This window comes from Trachurus japonicus, chromosome 4 (genome assembly GCF_045865225.1).
Source record: "Trachurus japonicus isolate A0001 chromosome 4, Traja_1.0".
Classification (NCBI taxonomy): Eukaryota; Metazoa; Chordata; class Actinopteri; order Carangiformes; family Carangidae; genus Trachurus; species Trachurus japonicus.
Window position 1 is genome coordinate 7778889 of NC_140910.1, and position 20038 is coordinate 7798926.

The 20038-nt window shown below is 40.1% G+C and overlaps 1 protein-coding gene across 4 annotated transcripts in view; it reads right to left on the minus strand.

Annotated features, from left to right (window-relative positions):
• Positions 1 to 5451: 5451 nt before the first annotated feature.
• The window catches only part of gabrb3 (gamma-aminobutyric acid type A receptor subunit beta3), a 49700-nt gene continuing 35113 nt past the window's right edge, over positions 5452 to 20038 (minus strand). For 2 of the 4 annotated variants that reach the window (XM_085773691.1, XM_085773692.1), the window contains 6 exons: positions 19775 to 19857; positions 19004 to 19141; positions 15858 to 16010; positions 9449 to 9693; positions 8231 to 8311; positions 5452 to 6038 (listed from right to left, as the gene is read on the minus strand). In XM_085773691.1, coding sequence (XP_085629817.1) covers positions 5691 to 6038; positions 8231 to 8311; positions 9449 to 9693; positions 15858 to 16010; positions 19004 to 19141; positions 19775 to 19857 — 1048 coding nt within the window. In that variant the 3' untranslated portion in view covers positions 5452 to 5690. The remainder of the gene's footprint in view (positions 6039 to 8230; positions 8312 to 9448; positions 9694 to 15857; positions 16011 to 19003; positions 19142 to 19774; positions 19858 to 20038) is intronic. The other 2 variants (XM_085773693.1, XM_085773694.1) reach the window with 1 other exon arrangement.

Genomic DNA, 20038 nt, shown 5'->3' on the forward strand with positions numbered 1-20038 from the left:
ATCTGGTCCGTCTCGTCAGCGTCAGTCAGTCCTGTCTGCTGGTTCAGTGTCATGCTGCCTCTCTGTCATTGCTATAACTAACCCTAGTGCTATCTGCATGTTTATCTTTGGTCTTTCCCTTGTCTACTCACTCTCTGATCCTCCCACTGCTTCTCACTTGACTAATGGCTGCAGCCGCTCATAGGAAAAAATTGTCACTGGTCTATCTCACATGTTGTGGAGCTTTGTCAGTCACATTAGTAGCTTGTAATTAAAGTACAGTTTGGAACAGCCTTATTGTTCCCAAATGTACTGACATCGACATGTCAACCAGCTAACAACATTGCTTTCACAGCTCCTGTAATGTTCAAGCTCTAGTTTTCAGCTGACACACACATCCACACTTGCATGCATTCTCTCATGTATCCAAAGTCCCAAGTCACATTCCCATCACTGGGATAAACATGGCTAACATCTCTGCTTCAAGTGACCCCTCATGCGCCGCATGCCTTCATCATGCAAAAGAGAAGAAAGAGGAAACACATATTTCCATCTTCTCACTCTACCAGCCGGCACTTGTGGGGAAAATATCACTTGTGCATATGTGGCGGGTAGGACTATGTGAGAGAGGAGGGGCTGTGTGAGCATGTGTGGGTAGTTTTGACAACATGATCATAAGAGCCAGGTTGACCTTTATTTTGGTGAATACTCAATTTGATTTAAATTCCCCCTTTAATTGTCACTCTGGACGGGTTGATACCAATTAGAAAGTGAGGATGACATGCAGCGAGGGGCCACGAGTCAGACTTGGAACCGTCTGTATGGTATGTGTTTCATGGCGTGAGCCACCGGAGTGCATCAAAGTCTCCACACTTTGTTTCACATCAGTGATTGGTTTGAAGCCTGAGACTTCCAGGAGGTATTTTTACCTTGTGTCCACACTCTTTCTATCCATCGGCACCCAAGCCTCCAGGAACCAAAGATCCAACAGAGCCTTTATTGTTCCCACTGGAAACAGAGCAGGTGATCCCCTATCTTGTTTTAAATGGAGTAGGTCTGTTTACTGCTCCACTGTACTCTGGGCTTGGGGGTAATGTGCACGAGCTTGGGTAGGGTCGGGCTGGATTTTGGGGGCCTGACCTGAGCTCTGATGATCATTTTGAGTTGTAAAGTGTCACAGTTTCATCATGCTGACAATGATGGTCCATCTACCATTTTTCTACACCCTAACCCTTAATATGGTGTCTTAAGTCAAAGTTAAACAGTCAACCCTCAGAAATTCATGGTGCTTAACTGATGAAACCTGATGGGTTTACTGGCCTGTAAAAGCCATAAAATTCCTGTCAGCCTCAATCTATCTAATTAAGACACAACTGGTTCGGATGGTCTTGGTTTAGTTGAGATGTTAGTTTTACTGTCACTGTTTCACTGTTTATTGTTTCACTGTTATATCACCATTAGATTTGTGATCTGTTCTTTAAAGGTTCATTGTGTCCCTTCAAGGGAAATAGGATTTTATTTGTGAATGCGCAGGCTGGTTGTAACCTTTCTGAGTCAGAGGTTTGCTGAGCGGGAAACAGCTGAGCTCTTCCATTTTTGTGGTCACTGAGCAGGTTAATACCATATTCAGTATTATTCATTATTATTTAACAAGACTGTTTTTGTCCTGTGCATTTCATTTCCTAAACCAGCAAAGCTTTGGCCCAAATGCACATTTAATTTTCTATGTATGAAATCCTGTATATTGTAGGCCACATATTATATTTGTGTATGGGATGTCACACACACACACACACACATACTGTAAGACTGTATATTGCTGTGTTTTTTTGATTTGACAACAACTGTAATTCTTGTGAAGGAACCACCAGGACTGATGTGTCATGAATTAATCGATAGGTTAATTAGTGATTGATAGACTGACATTATGGGATGCTCTGGGAGCTCAACTCACAGCAACTTATGAAAACATATGAAAATACACAAACAGAATTCAGAAAACATCATTTTCAATTTGACAACACGTGGGTTTTGGGGGTGGGGAGTTACCTTGAAGGTATAACTGGAATGGCCTCAGTTCAAGTCCAACCCATGACCCTTTGTGTGATATCACTCCTCCTCTGTCTCTCCCTCTCTTTGTCTCCATCAGAATGAAAAATAAATAAATAACTGAAAAAGAAAAAAAGTGATGAACTGGTGAGGCACAGTTGTTATTTAATCATTTTAACTCCAGAAGTCACAATTGTGCAGTGAACTATACAACCTAACCAGCACTTTTAAATGTCCCCAAGAAACACTGCCGTTGTGTTGTGTGAAACTGTAGCATGTGATGAAAATGTTTTCTGAGTTTGCATGTTTTTTCTTAAGCTGCAGTGTGCTGAGCTCTCAGAGCCGCCATACGTATACTGTATCATAATATATGATTAGAACAATGCTATTGTGACATGAGCCTCCGTGATCTCTGGCTAATCTAGACGCATTTCTCTAACAAAAGACATCTTAAAACTTAAATGGATAGTTTAACATTTTGGCAAACTGCCCCATTGCCATAATTCCTTTTAGGAGTAGATTCATTACCTTTAATTGTCGGTGCAAGCTATTTTTAGAACGGCGGAGCAGAGCCGCGAGCTGCTCATACGCTATGGAGGCTCATGGGATTTCTTGGTTTCCCTCATCAAACTCATCAAATACACAATCCAACAACTTGTTGTTGAGTTGTTTTGGAGGTAAATTAATGCAAAACTGCTGATGCGCGCTCTCGTCGGAGTCAGTTTTTCGGCAAGCAGTCTCTGCATTTGCCTCGAAAACAACTCTGTCTCATAATGTTACGTTATTATCTCATAGTGTGGTGAATGTGCAGGTCACAACTTGTCCACAACAGCGTTTTGGAGTTGTTGGATTGTGTATTTGATAAGTTTGATGAGGGAAACCAAGCTATCCCATTAGCCTCCATAGTGTAGCTCTGAAGAGCTCGCGGCTCTGCTCCGCCGTTCTAAAAATAGCTTGCACGAACAATTAAAGGTAATGAACCTACTCCTAAAACTATAGGGATTATGGCAATGGACCAATTTGCCAAAATGTTGAACTATCCCTTTAAAAATGTGAAAAACTACAATGTCTACAAATAGTGAATAGAGGGAGTTTAAGACTAACTAACTTAGCTTGTCAAGTCAGTATTTGTTATACATGCAGTAATATGTACCTGCAGAGTCATTAAGCCAAATAAAAATAGCATAAGTCAAAACAAATACCTACTGGTAAAAAAATAAAGTCACATGAGAAGTGGTTGCTTTTGATGACAAACTGAACAACAAATTCAAAGGAACATGGTGTCGATTCAAGTGTAGTTAATATTTCAAGCCTTCACACTCGTTCGGAGGCTGAGTAGCGCTGGTACATTAATAGTGTGTTTTTTTTGTTTGATTTGTTACGGGATGTTGGGCTCTGTCAGGCGGCTGCGTGCGTGTGTCTCTAAGCTGACTGGACTCCTGACAGGTGGTGTCACTCCTACGCGCTGCAAGTCGCTCAACCAAGTGGTGCAGATGGTTCACTGTGAGCCGCGTGTGCCAACACACCATACATAGACACCCCCATTCCCCCCCATTCTCTCTTCACTTGTGGTATTTCACTTGATCTACTTTCTCCTTCAGGAAAGAATGGAAATGATCACAAGCTGTGACATTGTGTTTTATATTCACAACACAAATAGGAAATGATAATGTTGTGTAAAGACTAACAAAACAAAACAGCAAGGCCGGAAATCACTGAGCAAAAACATTGTTGACAACAAAGCCATGTAATTAATGTGAGCTGAAAGAAAAAGTGCAGTTACAGTATGTACATCAGATTTCAGGAAGGTTCAAGAACGAGAAAAAACTGACATGAGATTTGCAACAGTGTTTCTGCGCTCATTCCCAAATACAACATGCAGTCCGGACGCAAAAAACAAGTCGCCATGTGAATTATGCTGTATCGAATAAATCCATAAAATATCATTACAGCAGTCTTGAAAAAATAATGACCAAAATAAACAAATAAATAAATGTTTACTACAAAACCCTGGGAAGCTTTTTTTCCCTACTGTCATGTGATATAATGTCTAGTTGTTTCTTATTGAATACTGAAAAACAATAGCAAACTGATAAATGTTGAAGAAGTGGTTTGATATGGAAAAACTCAGTCACGCTGTTACTGAGATAAGATGAGAAGATTGACACCATACACATTATTGTACATTAAATATGAAGTCATAGTCAGCAGCCGGGTTAGCCTAGCTTAGCATTGTCGGCTAGCCTGTCCAAGAGTAACAAAATCCAGCAACAAGATCACCCTAAAGTTCAATAATTAACACATACAATCAAATAGGTTTAATCCACACATATTGAAAACTGCAAAGATGACCAGTTAGTCCCACTGCCAACTGTAAAAACAAAGCAAACTTCTGTTTCTCACATCTGTTTGTCTACTAAATAAATAAATGTAAAACTAGGCACCTTTTGCAATGGATTTATACCAGCTGCAGTGTGTTTCAACATACTGACATTCATGGGTACTCTGGCCTTTATTTTGATGTAAACTGTAAAACAACTATAAAAAGTATTGTGAATGTATCGTCCACAGCTGTGCTGCTAGTGAACAGACAGACAGACATGTAAACACCTGCCAATGTCCTCCAAAACACCTACAGAAGTTCTTGCCACACACGCACACACACCCATACACACACACACGCACACACACACACACAGCCCTGCCGTTGTCTCCTGCCTTTAGCTTCATATTGAGCAGACAGATGTGTGATTGGTGTCAGTTTTCTCTCAGCGCTCAACATCAAAATGAATGTTTCCCAAAGTGTTCAAATACTCCTTGACGAGAGGCAGTGAATGGCAGAATAATGGTTTTTACAAAATGCTGGTACTGTATGGATCCATCAGCCTGTCTTTTGTTAATCAAAACTGGGCTCTGAAACCAGTGACTTTTGACATCCTGACACAGTGTTTTAGACGATGTTAATCACAGGGCAAAGGTCACAGCAGCCCCACAGCAGGATCAACTCCAAGGCAAATTAAAAACATTTTTGGAAATATTCTTGGCTGTTTCCGTCTGCTTCCTATTCCTGCCTGCTTGTATCTGCTGTACAGACATGAGTGTGGTGTCTATCATCTCATCTCACTTCTGGCAAAAAAATAAAAAATCATTTAACAAAATGTTGAACTACTCCTTCATCTTTCTTCATCTAGTGCCAGTACAAATTGTTTCCAGATCAAAAACTGAGTTTCCTGTGTCATATCTGTCCACAGTAACTTGGGAATAATGGAATGTAATAATACTGGTAACATCTGTCAGTCGTCAAATGTAATACATTATAACAACCACATTTTATATTCAAATCATGGGTACAGTTGTAATAACTGACCTACAGCAGTGTAAATAATCGTTCAGTCTGCGCTTCAACCCATGAGGTTCTGTCCAGGGCCCCAGGTCTCCACATGAGTCAGCACCGAGTCATCAAAGTCTCTGTAAAACATGTGTTCTGTAGATAAACCCTTGTGAGTGTGCACGTACGGACGCACGCTGTCTGAGAGACAGGTCTCTCATCAGTCTGCATCTGCTACAATAAAAAAAAAGTTTATTATGGTTGTGCCATCTTGTCTCCTCTCACTCAAAAACAAGAATGAGACAGACACAGGTTTAAAAAAAACATCAGTGCATCAGTTGACATAATAAAGCCAGTAGACGAGGTTGAAGAAGGAGAAGGTGCAGGGGAATATTATCCGTGACCATCTGTCGATGGCGTTCACATCGGTGAGGTCCGGGATTTTTATTTTGAGCTGCGAGGACCGTCTCCTCAGACGTGTCTTCTTTGGATGTGCGTTCCTGTCCAGGCTGAGGCGGCCCGGCTCCTGCGGTACGCTCGGCTTCCTGTACTGGATGCCCGAGTTGTCGAACACCATGGAGGAAGAGTTGTGGCTCTCGCTCACGGTGGTTGTGATCTCGTTCCCTCCCACTTCGTTGTGGATCTCCAAGGTTGTCAGCAAAATGTTCCCCTGGGAGTCGACCTAGGCACAACAGACAGGGGTGGTGTTAAAAATGGGGCTGTGAGCTGAGGCTTCGGTGACTGATGACACATGTGCGGCACGCGTCAGGCCCCGGGGCCGACATCGTCTTGCAGGCTGACGGATTACAGCCCGGGAAATGGAGAGCGGCCTTCAAAAGCAGGTTTCCTGTCCCAAAGTTAAATCACTTCTCACAAATCAGCTCAAGGTTGAACTGGATGGCTCTAATACTAATGTCATGACAGCTGTTTCTTCCCACACAAAAACAAATAAATCATTCAGGCCCGTGTGGCAAAAACCAGAGGTACAGGATGTACACAGTAATATAACAACGAGGAACTGACAAGGTGAATATTTGTTTTCCTGCTCTATCGACTTTGCTGCATTTTGCCGTAAACTATCTCTCATGTAAACATGTGACCTTTTATCATCGAGACAACTGACCTTCCCTGTTCTCAATTATTTAGGTATTTTCCAAATAAGACACCTGATTCACTTCAATTTATGTCTTGGTCTAATTGTTGCCTGAAACAAGGTGGAACATAAAAGGAATAATTTGATGGACACTGCAGGGTTGTAACAAGCCACAAATTGGACATACCTCTGTCTGTTACCCTGCACTCAGCTTATAAACTCCTAATGGAGAAGTCTGTGTCACTCCAGCAAATTTTGTATTGATCTTAATGCTTGACAAGACTTATTATCACATGATATGACATACAAATGGCGTTTCTTTTAATGAAATTTACCTGTGACTTTTTAATTTTTAGTGAATGAATGACGTTAAATCTTGACATTTTTTTGCTCAATGTCATTGTCATTGTCATTATATGTTTATGTGTGTGTGTGAATAAGTTTGAATTCAGTGGAGATGTTATTACTAGGGCCGGGACTCGATTAAAAAAATTAATCGAATTAATTAGAGGCTTTGTAATTAATTAATCGCAATTAATCGCATTTTAATCGCATATAAATATTTGACCTGAGAACAGTGAGAAGCATTTTTTTTTCACATGGATTTTAGTATAGTTGAATGACTGAATACATAACCTTAAGCATTCAAGGTACTTAACCAAGACCAAAAGACTAGGGATGCAAATTATCGATTAATTCATTAATGGATATTTGATACATACAGATTAAATGGTCTTTCCTTCCAATACACTATGATGATTACTGTAGTATTTAACTAGGCTACTTAAATCACAGTAGCATAAACTGATTTGTTGAACTCAGCCTGATGTAAACATTAATAAAACTCAGTAACCAATCACACAGGCAGCTCCATGTTGTCCCTGTGTGATGTTCAGGGACAGGTCAGGACAGTCTGAAGACAGAGCTCTGAGGGTGAAGTCCTATCATAATGAGATGAGATGCACCTGTGACAGTGACAGGTCATAGATATAGCGCTGCAGCTGAGCAGTTAGCGCTATATAGCGCATTTAGCGTGCGCCCGTGTCTGTGTATCTATGTGCAGGCAGAGATCAGAGATGGTGTTTTAAATAACCATACTAGCGTTTCACCAGCTCTCATCTCTGCCAGTCAGCCTCTCAAACTGCCGCCTCTCTCGCGTGCAGGCGCACCGCACGTAGACACACGTGAGAAAAAAATTGAAAAAAAAAAAAAAAAAATTGAATTTTTTTTTTTAAATACGTGCGATTAAAATGCGTTAATTTTTTTTAACGCGTTAATTTTTGTGTAATTAATTAATCGTAATTAATGCGTTAAAGTCCCGGCCCTAGTTATTACCTAATATGCTACACTAGGATAAAAAAAAAAAATTAAAAAATCAAATCCCTCAGTGTTTTTTTTTTCACTGGTATAAATTGGATTGTGTAGATTAGTTATATGGGGTGTGAAATACTACACATTCTTCACAACTTCACATTTCAGAGAAAATGGTTAGTAAGTCAGCAAGTAGATGCATTGATCCAACAGGCATGTTGGTCTGAGTGATTAAAACCCACAAACATATACTTTACAGTAGAGACAGTAAAACACCACAGAGGGAAAGGTGATGTCAAGAGGAAAATGCTGCTAGTGCATGTGATGGTGATGCTGGTAGAAATGGGATAGAGATGCTGCGATGAAGCATGTTTCTTTGTTAAATGAGGAAGTCAAACTTTGCCCTGCAGCAGCAAAGTTTCAGTCAAGGTTTCACAGATGTGACACAACAGGTAGTGACAGACACTCACCCGTCGTGAGTGACGACGCCCGTGTACCTGATTGGACTGTTTAAGAGACGAAGACTTGCAATTGCCTCCTTCCAGAATGGACTAGCCAGGAGAGACACACAAACACAAACCCCTTTGTCTGAGCTTCATTCAGGAGTTAGACACGTTCAGGAGGAGGAGGAGGAGGAGGAGGAGAAACAGTGGCAGGTGTGTCTCAGGAAGGAAGCACCAAGGACAATCACTTTGAAATTACCTCATCAAATTTACATTCCTTTATGCCCGAGCTGTGCATGAAAAAGCTAAAATATCTTCATTTTCATTTCCATGTTCAACCATCATTCATTTTTGTTGACATCATCATCAAAACTTACTGCACTGGTTGACAGTATAAGTTTCAATATATTACGTATAATCCTGCCATCTTCAAAAATAAAAATACATGTGTATTAGCTTTTTGAAAGGTAAAACGTGGCTTTGTTTAAATAGGAATGGCAATTGTCATTGCAACATTATTGATCGATGTGCACATTTGTATTGTATTATATTTACTGTAGGCTATATTTTCCATTATTGTGTTTAGTTTTCACTAAAATCACAATATGTCAAAATCACAACAAATATATCCTATTTTTAGGAGCTCTAGTCTGGCTGTTTCATGACGGAGCACATTGCAAATGTACCACTAGAGCCTTAACAACATCATGCACATCACACAAATGAGAAACATCAGTCTAATTCATGTTTGCAGCTGCGAAAAATACTCATCAATTAGTATTTAATAGAGTTGATAAAAGAAGTGCCAACACATTTCAAATTAAAAGGAGGATTGAGCCAAAACATTAATGACCAAGACTCGCCTGCTGTTTATATGTATTTGTTGTTTGTTAAGCTGCTGTGTTACAGTAGAAAACAGTTTCTTAAAATATTAAGAAGCTGAAAAAAAGCTTAAATTCATCTAACACTGTTGTCATCATCATCATCATCATCATCACCATCATCATCATCATCATCATCATCATCATCATCATCATCATCATCATCATCATCATCATCATCATCATCATCATCATCATCATCTTATGAATTTCAGCCTTGAAATCCGGCCCTGTGAGTATTAATTACATTTTCCTGACGTTGCCCATAGACCTTAACAAGACCTCTGTTCCTCCCTGCTGACCTGTGTGAATTGATGAGTGTAACTGGATTCACATGTCGGTGGTGGGTGGCAGTAATTCTCACCTTGGGCCTGTCAAATTTCTCCCGCTCATTATTTGCCTTCAGTGCCTTCTCAGCCAGCTTCTTCTGCATCTGAGGACCTCTTCCAAAGAAGATGTAGTTGACGAAGGCATATTCCAGCAGAGCCAGGAAGACAAACACGAAGCATCCCATCAGGTACATGTCAATAGCTTTGACATAGGGGATTTTAGGCAGAGTCTCTCTCAAATGGGTATTAATGGTTGTCATGGTCAGGACAGTGGTGATCCCTGAAAGCAGAAAATGCATTAGAGTCATCATGTTGAACATTATGAAAGCACAAGTAACCTGAATATGAACTACAGAGTCATGAGGCACAGATAATGTCTTCCAGTTTGACCTTAGAGCGGTTAATGGCATTACATTTTGCTCGAGGTTTTTTCTTCTGTTTTAGGCATAAATCACGAACATGAATCAGTTTTTTCAACATGTAATGTCAAACTATTATTTCTGCTAGAGTTTGTAACATGAAGTTCTCTGGAACCTGTGCTTCATCAGTCCACTGACCTTTTCTGTATCAGCCACCTTTACATGCAAAAAGGATTTTGCCCTTAGCTGACGTTGCTGACGTAACACTCTGTGGGTAAATTTATGTAAATGTCATAACATAAATTTAAAAAAAGAATGACCTGGTTAAACTTTGTTACCACCATTTTCAAAAGTTGTTCTCCCATGTTTAGTTTTAGCTTTTTGCTGAGTATTGTCCTGCAGTTCAAGCTAAGCTTAAAGGACAAACTGTAAAAAAAAAAAAAAAAAAATTATAATAATAATAATAATGAAAGGTTATAACAGGGTCAATTTTCCTCCCAGAATCTCTAGAGCCAGTAGATGACATAAGCAACTGATAAATATAATATAAATGACATATATACATCTGATCTCCACTGTATGCCCCTTTAGTACTGGAATCACGATCATATGTGAAAGACAAACTAGCATCAATAAAGTAGACTTGTAGTATTATTCCAGTTGTATGACAAATTTGAATCAGTTTTATATCAATACCATGTCAGTCAGAGTGAAGTGGACTCCATTCACCCCAGCAGCTATGGTGTGAATTCTAATTATTTGCTGAAACCAGTCAGTAATACCACTGACTCAAGGTCTGCAATGAGTGGATGTGGATGAATAAAAAGGTCACATAACAAGTTCTGGTTGCTAGACTAACAAAACAAGCTCTTTTCAGTTTCTGTAATTGCATCTTTAAATAAAATTTATTTGCAAAACAATCTAAATTATAGGGGTAGAATAGTTCATCATGACCCAAAATGTGATCTCCAAAATGAAGGTATACACTTAATAAGAATGGTATTAGCTCATGAAGAGAAAACACTGCATCTTTCTGTCAAGGTCTAAACATGAGTCATCTTCATCAGCTGCAGATCCATTTCCCCCCAAATCTGATTATAATATTATAATAAATTATGTGATACAGCTCACGAAGCAAACAAAGCAAATGCAGCAGTTAAATAAACTACAGTGCCTTAATCCTCTTGATAATAGATCATCAACAATATATGTGTCTGTGTTGTTTTTGTGTCTCCTGCATGGCTCACCAGCCTGGACAGTGTGTCTATTTCTGTCCATTCAGCCTTACATAATTAAAGCAAAAATGTTCCACTGTACAGTACGTGTGAGGGTGTCAAGAGCGCTGTGGGTACATGGCATTGATTTCTGCATAACAAAGGGAGGAACAAGAATCTAAACTCTCTCCGAGCCCAGAAGAGAGGGTTATTCAACAAACCGCAGAAATATTTTCGCTGCAGTGCTGCGGGCTCAAAGTTGTCTCTGACATCAGTAAAACATATTGACAGACAGATTAAGAAGTGATTACGATGGCCTTTTAGCAGTTGAGCTAAAATGTCAAAGTGCTGCAAGAGGGTGCTGTGCATTTACTGTTGTAAGAGTGTTGTGTTAGCCTTCCCACGCCAAAAAACATTAGGCCAAAAGAGGAACGTATACTTCAAAATGGCCACTTGAAAAGCAAACCTCATTCATTGGAGGTGTTCGAGCGAGGTTATATTTAAAAAAAAAAGGGCACTTTCACAGCTAGCATCTAGGCTTCAGTAATTCCACCGAGCTGGCTGCGATGCTAGTGCCCGTCCAGCTTTTATTGTGAAATAGTTTCACAATAAAAGCAGGACGAGCTATGAAAATAAATGAAATACCAACAAGAATTTAACATGAAGAGCCACAACAGGGCTGCGTTGGAGCACAATAACTGACTGTTTTATCAGATAAGTGAACAGATCATCATGAGCTCATGAGGGTGCTAACTTTTTAGCCTGGATGCAGCTTCAGTGTTTTATCATCATGTGCATACTTAAGTATATTTACAGGTTCTTAATTTAAAATAAAGGAGACTGAAACATTATACAATGCTTCTTTCAGAAAGTGTTTTCAACAAGCTGATGTTAGCTGATGTTAATTAGCTAGCTGCAATAAATCTGCCAGTGGTTGTTCTAGTCAGCAACATAAATATTTAATGAGAGGGTGTTTACCAAATAGTCAATTACTTGATATAAAACTGTGCAATAGCGAGATTTATTTTGGGGCATTTTGCTTTCGTTCACTTGGACAGTGGAGATAGACAGGGGGAGAGTGGGTGAGGGTGTTCCCAGCCAGGCCACTGCAGCGAGGAAACACTTAACCCTTATGTGGTGTTCGGGTCAAATTGACCCGTTTCAAATTTTTACTGAAAGAAAAAATATACAAGGATACGACTTTTCGACCTGAAAATCCATGGCCTTGGCTTATTTTATGTGAAGAACGTGTGAAAGAAAAAAAAAATATTGACATGATATGCTACAATACCCCTACGCATTTATGTCCTTCATAGGATGTTCGGGTCAATTTGACCCGGATGAAATACATTGACTGACAGACAGGCAGATACACACACACACACACACTTACATGGACGCAGACACACACAAACACACACACATATACAAACACACACACGCACACACAAACACACAGAGACACACACACACTTACATGGACGCAGACACACACAAACACACACACATATACAAACACACACACGCACACACAAACACACAGAGACACACACACACTTACATGGACACAGACACACAAACACATGCAAGCACACACAGAGACACACACACACTTACATGGACACAGACACACACAAACACATGGACACACACGCACAGACACACAGAGACACACACACACTTACATGGACACAGACACACAAACACACACAGAGACACACACACACACACACACACACATGGACACACACACATGCACAGAGACACACACACACTTACATGGACACAGACACACACGCACGCACACACAAACGCACGCACACACACTTACATGGACACAGACACACACAAACACGCACACACAAACACACAGAGACACACACACACGCACACACAGAGACATGGACACAGACACACAAACACGCACACACAGAGACACACACATGGACACAGACACACACACACTTATATGGACACAGACACACACACAGACACACAAACACACACACACAGAGACACACACATGGACAGTGGACACAGACACACACACGCACAGACACATTATTTTTCATAGATAAACATGATTTATGCTATCCAAGGCTTTACTATAGTGGATTTTTTACATACATTATAACTTTATCACAAAAAACGAATGACACTTCCATTGTTAAATGTGATCTAGCAGAGATTAATTGCAAACATGATTCATGTATGTTATCTATATTGTTTGGAACTGAGATAAAGAAAATATATGTTGGAGTTTTTTTATGTAAATATTTAGTTCTATATTTATTTTAAAACCAACAATAATGTTCCGGGTCAATTTGACCCGAACAGTTCCAAAGGGTCCAAAATGTGAACATAACACAAGGGTTAACCAGGTGAGATACAGTACCACTGCACCTTAGTGATATTTTAAGTAAACACACAGAATGATCTCATGATGTCCCCCTTCAAACGTAATTTTTCCACTGCTTATATAAGAGGCTTGGCAGATAAGCTATCCCTTCAAATTTAGTTTTGCTCAGGATATTCACCATAATGGCAGACCGAATGGAAACCTAGAGTGAATCATCACGTAACTGAATTTGAATAAGTGTAAATGGTTCCTAAATTGCATCGATCCTCTCGTGTCTCAGACAGTGGTCTTCTGAGGATAGTGTTCCCTGAACAGGTCTGAACCCGGGGAGATGCCTCCAGATCCAGCTGATGACCCAGGCCCAGCTGAGATGCACCACATCCATCTCATCACTGTCCATTCACTACTGGTGTCTAATGAATGCTGCAGGACGGCACGCCTTCTTACACAATGCTTGAGTGCACTGATGCTGAATGAGGATTTCCATTAAGGCAAATATTCTAGCAGAGATCAATGCAATTAGGGGAGGTGGGGTGTTTTTCAGTGATGAACTGAAGCTGGTGTTTGTTTCAGTCCCAGAGGCCGGTGGAAAGTGTGAGTCGCAGATCTAATTCAGTCTCCTATTGCAGCACAGAGCAGCTGCCTCAACAGACTTAACGGGACACACAGATGTGATAATACGTTTCTGCCATGTCCACAAACCTAAAGCTGAAACACAACCTTGGCTTTAGCAACAATAGGTGACACTTTTTGGTTTTTTTTTTTTCTACCTTTAAACAGACAGGTGCAGTGAGCCACCAGGGTGCAAACTACTTACATTAACAACTTTCTACGTTCCCCCCTCAATGAAATAAACCAAACTTTTAATATCTCGAGCTGTAGGAATGAACCAGAGCAAAAACAGCTACTATAGATCCTGTGACACCAAAACAAAGAGCTGAAGGAGGCTAAAAATCACCACACAGGAGACCGCAAACTCAGCTGATGATTCCCTGTGGATTTCACTTCTGCTGCACCTACTTTCACATTATGCATAATCATGATATACCCTGTTTCACCTCCCTCTTTCTAAATGTTTTAACAACCGAGGAACATATTGGAGAGATTACAGCCTGTTTATGTCCTGTGCTGGCCAACAGTACCCAACCTTCTCATCTTCTCAGGTCACAGTGTGGTAAATTTCATGATCTTGACATAATCTCACAGCGAACACTTTCTCTACAGTATAACGACTCTGTGTGGGAAGAGTGGCCATCAATCATAAACATATCCTGTATAACAACACACTCACATTTTCTACTGCGAAGCCATCAATTCAGAACATCCTCATTACCTCCCTCTTCAGTGCCATTTCTTGCTTTTCTTTCCTGTTTTTTATACTACCTGAGTGAGTAAGAGAGTTTACAACTGCAGCAAAGCACCATCATACTGGTGCTTAGCAAATGACCGAGAGGAAAGTGAAAGGAGAGATTTGCAAATCGCATTCTGAGGAGAAATGTGGAGTTGGAGCAGTGAAAATGAGCCTCCTTTGGGGGGAAAGAGTTATTTTTCATCTACATAACACAAAAGTTGCGAAGTGTTGTTGTCAATGTTTATATCAAAGCAATCTTTCACTGTTGTCTCTGTTTGGTGTAATGGTTCTTCGTTTGACACTTGATGGTAAGTATTCACCTTTTCCCTGCTCCATGTGCCTTATTTCTATCACAGCATTAGATTTGATTTACTTCTAACTTGATTCTACCCATTAGTTGGAAACAGACAGGACAGAGGCAATCAGTGAAGCTGCACACAGGGGAAGGTGTTCACTGAAACCTTTGTGGACAGAGCACATACCCTGGTATGTCATGGAAAAAGGGCAAGTAGTATAAGACCCCAGGAAGTGACAACTGCCATTTTAGCAATAGTTCTATCTCACCTTGTGCATGTCCACAGTGTTTCATATTTAATGCTACATGACTGTGGTGTGCAATTTGCTTTTTACACTATGTTTGCACCATACATTTAACTTGACATAATGTTGAACTGCCTGAAGGAAGTTATTTAACATACAAACATAACAACTTAAATAAAGCTACAATAATATGGAACTAGTTCATGCTGAGTCATACTGGATAGTCTGTGTTTATACTGATATAAACTGCTGCTTTTCTGGGTTTGTGGTTGGAGAATATGTAGGAAGCCAAATATGTGTGCAGTCGCAGGATGTGCACACTCAGGTATATCCACATGCACATGTCAGACATGTAATCTACAGGTACTTGAATTGAAGTTATAAATACTAGTGAGATGTCATCTAACAATGTATTTTCGACTAATAAATATGTCTGATGGAGTCATTTGCTTAAAGAAGATCATTTTGTGTGTGGCGATATCCTGGTTCCTGTCAGGATCGTGGCTTTGGGATGGAAGTTGTTCACAACCTTACAGGCTCAACCCATAAAACACAAAAGACATCTATCTGAAGGTGAAACTACAGACCTGAGGTCAATCTATTGCATGGGACACATCATACCTAATGCAACTCTGGCAGCTGAGGCATCATAATTTATCCAGAATGACACCCAAGATAGGATGGTGATGAGGATGGAGGGCATGTATGTCTGCAGGATGAAGTATCCGATGTTTCTCTTCAGCTTGAAGCTCAGAGACAGTCGAGGATAGGCACCTGCAGCAACAAGAAGAAGGAAAAAAGAAAGAGAAAGGGAAATAGTCCTCTTTAATTCAAGAGGAACACTGGGATGTCTTGCATTTTGTTTTGGTTCCTATGGCAATGGGCTCATGAACTGGTTTCATCACCATGGAAACAGGCAAGTGTGGTTTAAATTGCAAATCATCTGATAAAATTTAGCCTTGAGATTATCTGTGAGCAAGCAACCGCGATGCAGAGCAAATAGAAAACATAATGAAATAGACACACACACACACACACAGACACACACACACAATGATAATAATAAATGGACAGTTTGATATTTTGGGAAATTATTTTCTTACCAGACTGAGGTTCACTCTTTGCCCCTGTGCCAAGTCTAAGCTAAACCGCTAAGTATATAGCTGTAAAATAATTAGAGTATTTCTAAAACAACTCAGACTATTTCTTTAACAATTTCTTTAGATAAATATTAACAGTTTGACAGCTCTAACTGGGGCTGCTCTGAGTGCTATGTGAGTTTTATGTGGGTAATATCATATTGCAAGGGTCTTCAACATTTTTCAGGCCAAGGACCCCAAACTGATGGAGAAATGGAGCAGGGACCCCTACTATATTGAAAAAAATGTTTATTACATTAAACTGGGCCCAGTGCCATGTATAAACATAACTTGTTATTGTGCATTCAATACTAAGCTATTCAAATAATATCCAGGTTCATATATTCATGTTTTTTTTATTTTAAACGTGCAAGGTACAGTGAGTAGTGGGTGACCATGACTCTGCCATTTATAAACACACCTTGTTAACTGATACCAATGCTGATCAACTATGCTTGTCAATTGCATGATAATCATGCAGAGGAGCTTCAAAGTAACCTTTTTGAAACTAAAAGATATAAAACATTGTCTACTCAACCAAAAAATCCACGACCCCCCCTGCAGACCCCCTGTTGAAGACCTCTGTCATATTGTGTTATATTATCTAAAATTTGTGTTGAGAGTTCTTAAACTGTCAGACTGTCTATGTGTGTTTTCTATATGTGCACACAAATAAGTGCAATTTAAAAAATATATATATATACTGTATGACATTAGCTAACAAATTTAGGTTTATGTGTCTGTGCTGAAATGAACAAAAGTCACATCTAAAACTTTTAACAAACAGTGGTCTGTGATCTGGTTTGTGTCAGTCCTGGGGTTCTTAATGTGAAAACATTTTAGTACCACTGGTCTAGCCAGAAAACCAACACAGCTTATTGACTGTTAATTATTGCAGCCTTGTTGGACTGATAAAGTTTTATTTTCTTGCTTTACACCTGAACAGGGACGAGACCGAGAGTGTTGAGAGTCTCTGGTGACATCAAGTCTATGCAAACACTAAATGGCCTTGTTGCCCTATAATGGCTATTTCTGCCATCTGAATGAGTGACTATATACACCTTGTGTATGCCAGACATTACTGTATGTGAGACATAAACAGTAGCTGCAGATGCACCTGGGAGCCTATTTGTATCAAGATTTGAACCTGACTGTAATTAGCTCTAATACCCCTCACGGTATTATCTCTCAGAGATGTTCGGACAGTCTCCATCCTACTTGACACTGATTCAGCAGTGGAAATAATCATTTTGGTGCCTCTGAGGTTTTGTATCATAAGAGAATAATTCATGCTCTTGGCGCTCTGCCTCATGAATACATTATTGTGCTGTAAGCACAGGCATCATTCTTTTATCAAGAGCTTGAAGAAATGAAGGGATAATTGTCTTTCTATTATTATTCCTGGTTCTGGTGTTCTGCTGAGAGAGGTCATGGTTATTGTAAGTAATTGTAATTAAGAGTCTTATGTGAACCATTTAAGGCCCTAAAACTGATCTTTTCAATCAGCTCTTTATGATGAGTGATGGCAATATTAAAAAGAAAACAGTAGTTTCTGTCCACATTGGAACTGTTTTTATTTATTTTGCCTCTGTGCCAGCGACAGCCAGGGCTGGAGGCCTTGTGTTTAAGATTTTGTGAACCTTTAATCTCACTGATTAGACTTCAGTGCTCAAAGGTCAAAGGTCATGGTCATGTTACTACACATAACACTTTTAAGCCATGGCTAAAATTACTTACACAGTATAATTACTTTGCACAGCAATTATAACAAAAATCTGACAGGAATGTAACCTGAAACTAGTAATCAAGGTAGTAATTCTAGTTTCACATGGAAAATAAATGAATAAATAAAAATAGAAAATAAAAACTTCTTTGCACCAATCAGGATTAAAGCAGAAGTAAGTGATATATTTGTGTTAATATAAGTCTTAAATAGTTATATCTTCCGACAGCAATCACTTACATAGAGTGTTTGGTCTGAAACACGGGTCTGTCAGTCCCTCTGCTCTGCTCTGAGCCGAGGAGAAAACATTTATCGTATCCTACAGTTTTTATCCAATGAGGAGAGAGAACGGCATGCAGGGCTGTGTGTGCAGCCAAGGGACGCCGTGAATGTGGTGACGTAGGGACGAGGACTGTTATGGTGCGTTCAAGGCAGCTCGTAACTCGTGTTTTTCCGACCTGTGAAGTCATACCGGTTCGATCTGGTACGAGTTCACGGGTCGGAAGTTACGAGTGGCCGTTATAGTGACTTTCACAGGTAAAACAGGTCGGAAAAACACGAGTGGGTTGCCTGGAACGCCCCAAAGTCGTAAGTTGTGACTTGAAGCTGTAATTTACGGTTTCAAAAGCCTGCCTGGAACGCAGCATTAGCCAAAACGACCGGATCGCTTACTTCTGCTTTAAGTAAGTTTCCGTTCCAATTCTGGGTGGTTTGATCACTGTCAATCAAATCTGATAAACCTGATTTCAGTCAGTCAGTTTTGGAGTGTTAAACTCTGATAAATAATACCTTTTATGTGTAATGAGGTGGTTAAAGGACTCTTTGGGAGGTTATTTAAGTGGATCCAATAAGAAATCTAAGTACTTATGAATTGCTTGAACAGCATTACTGTGACTGCCACTCACCTGTGGAAAAGACCACGTTCCTGGAGACCAGTTTGTAGTCGACTATGGAGAACTGAGGGAGCTCGATGCGTGTCACCCCTGTCACTGCAGTGTCTCCTCCTTTCCAGTAGAACTCTATATCATCTGTTGTGTAACCATCTGCGAAAGGAGACGTAGAAAAGAAGGAAAGGTGTGATTTCTTATGAGTGGAACTGCACCGAAAATGCAGTCGTCTCATTTTGTTGCAGGGCCAAACTCAATCATGCCTTTTTATTTGTTTCACAAGTGAAATCTGTGTGTCTAAAAGCCACAGTTGATTTACAGTAAATGCTATGAATCACATAGACTCGTCTGGCTGCAAGGTGCTGATTGCGTGAGATGTAAATCTTCACAGGGATGTGTGTCACTGCAGGCGCACACACACTTACACCACACGCATGGGCTCCATGACTGTCAGTATTTTACGGCAGCACAGATAGCCAAATACATCATCAAGATGTATGACTCTGAACTAATTATCACCATGCTCTACCGTGGAAATCACTGCCTGCTTAAAACCTTTCTGCACCGGTGAAGTAGGTCTAACTGGAGAAGTTGAAGCAAGCAATCCCGTTGAGATACGACAGCGTCATAAATCGAAAGAGATTCAGCAGTCAGTGCAGTTTCTGTCTTCATGAGATGAGGGGTGTGAGAACTTTTTTTATGAGAATTACAGTGCTGTTCATAAAAGTGACGAGAAAGTAGAGCTGTCCACTGTATTTCTTTCCTCCAGGACGTAAAGCTTAAACTTACAACTCTCAATTTCCAGAGTGCAGTTCTGCTCGTCCAGGGGGTATCTCCTCAGATCCATCATACAGGCTGCTGTTGTTGTGATTCTGAGTTAAAACAAAAACAAGAGAGAAATGTACATCACTTAGGGGGGCCTTGCTTTCAATGGTGTGGTTCATTTGTAAAGACGCATTATCGAAACACAGTAGTAGAAGATGCAGTTGCAAATGCATGGAGATGTGCTTGCTTTCTAGAAACAAGATACAACTACTTTCAAATTGCACAAAT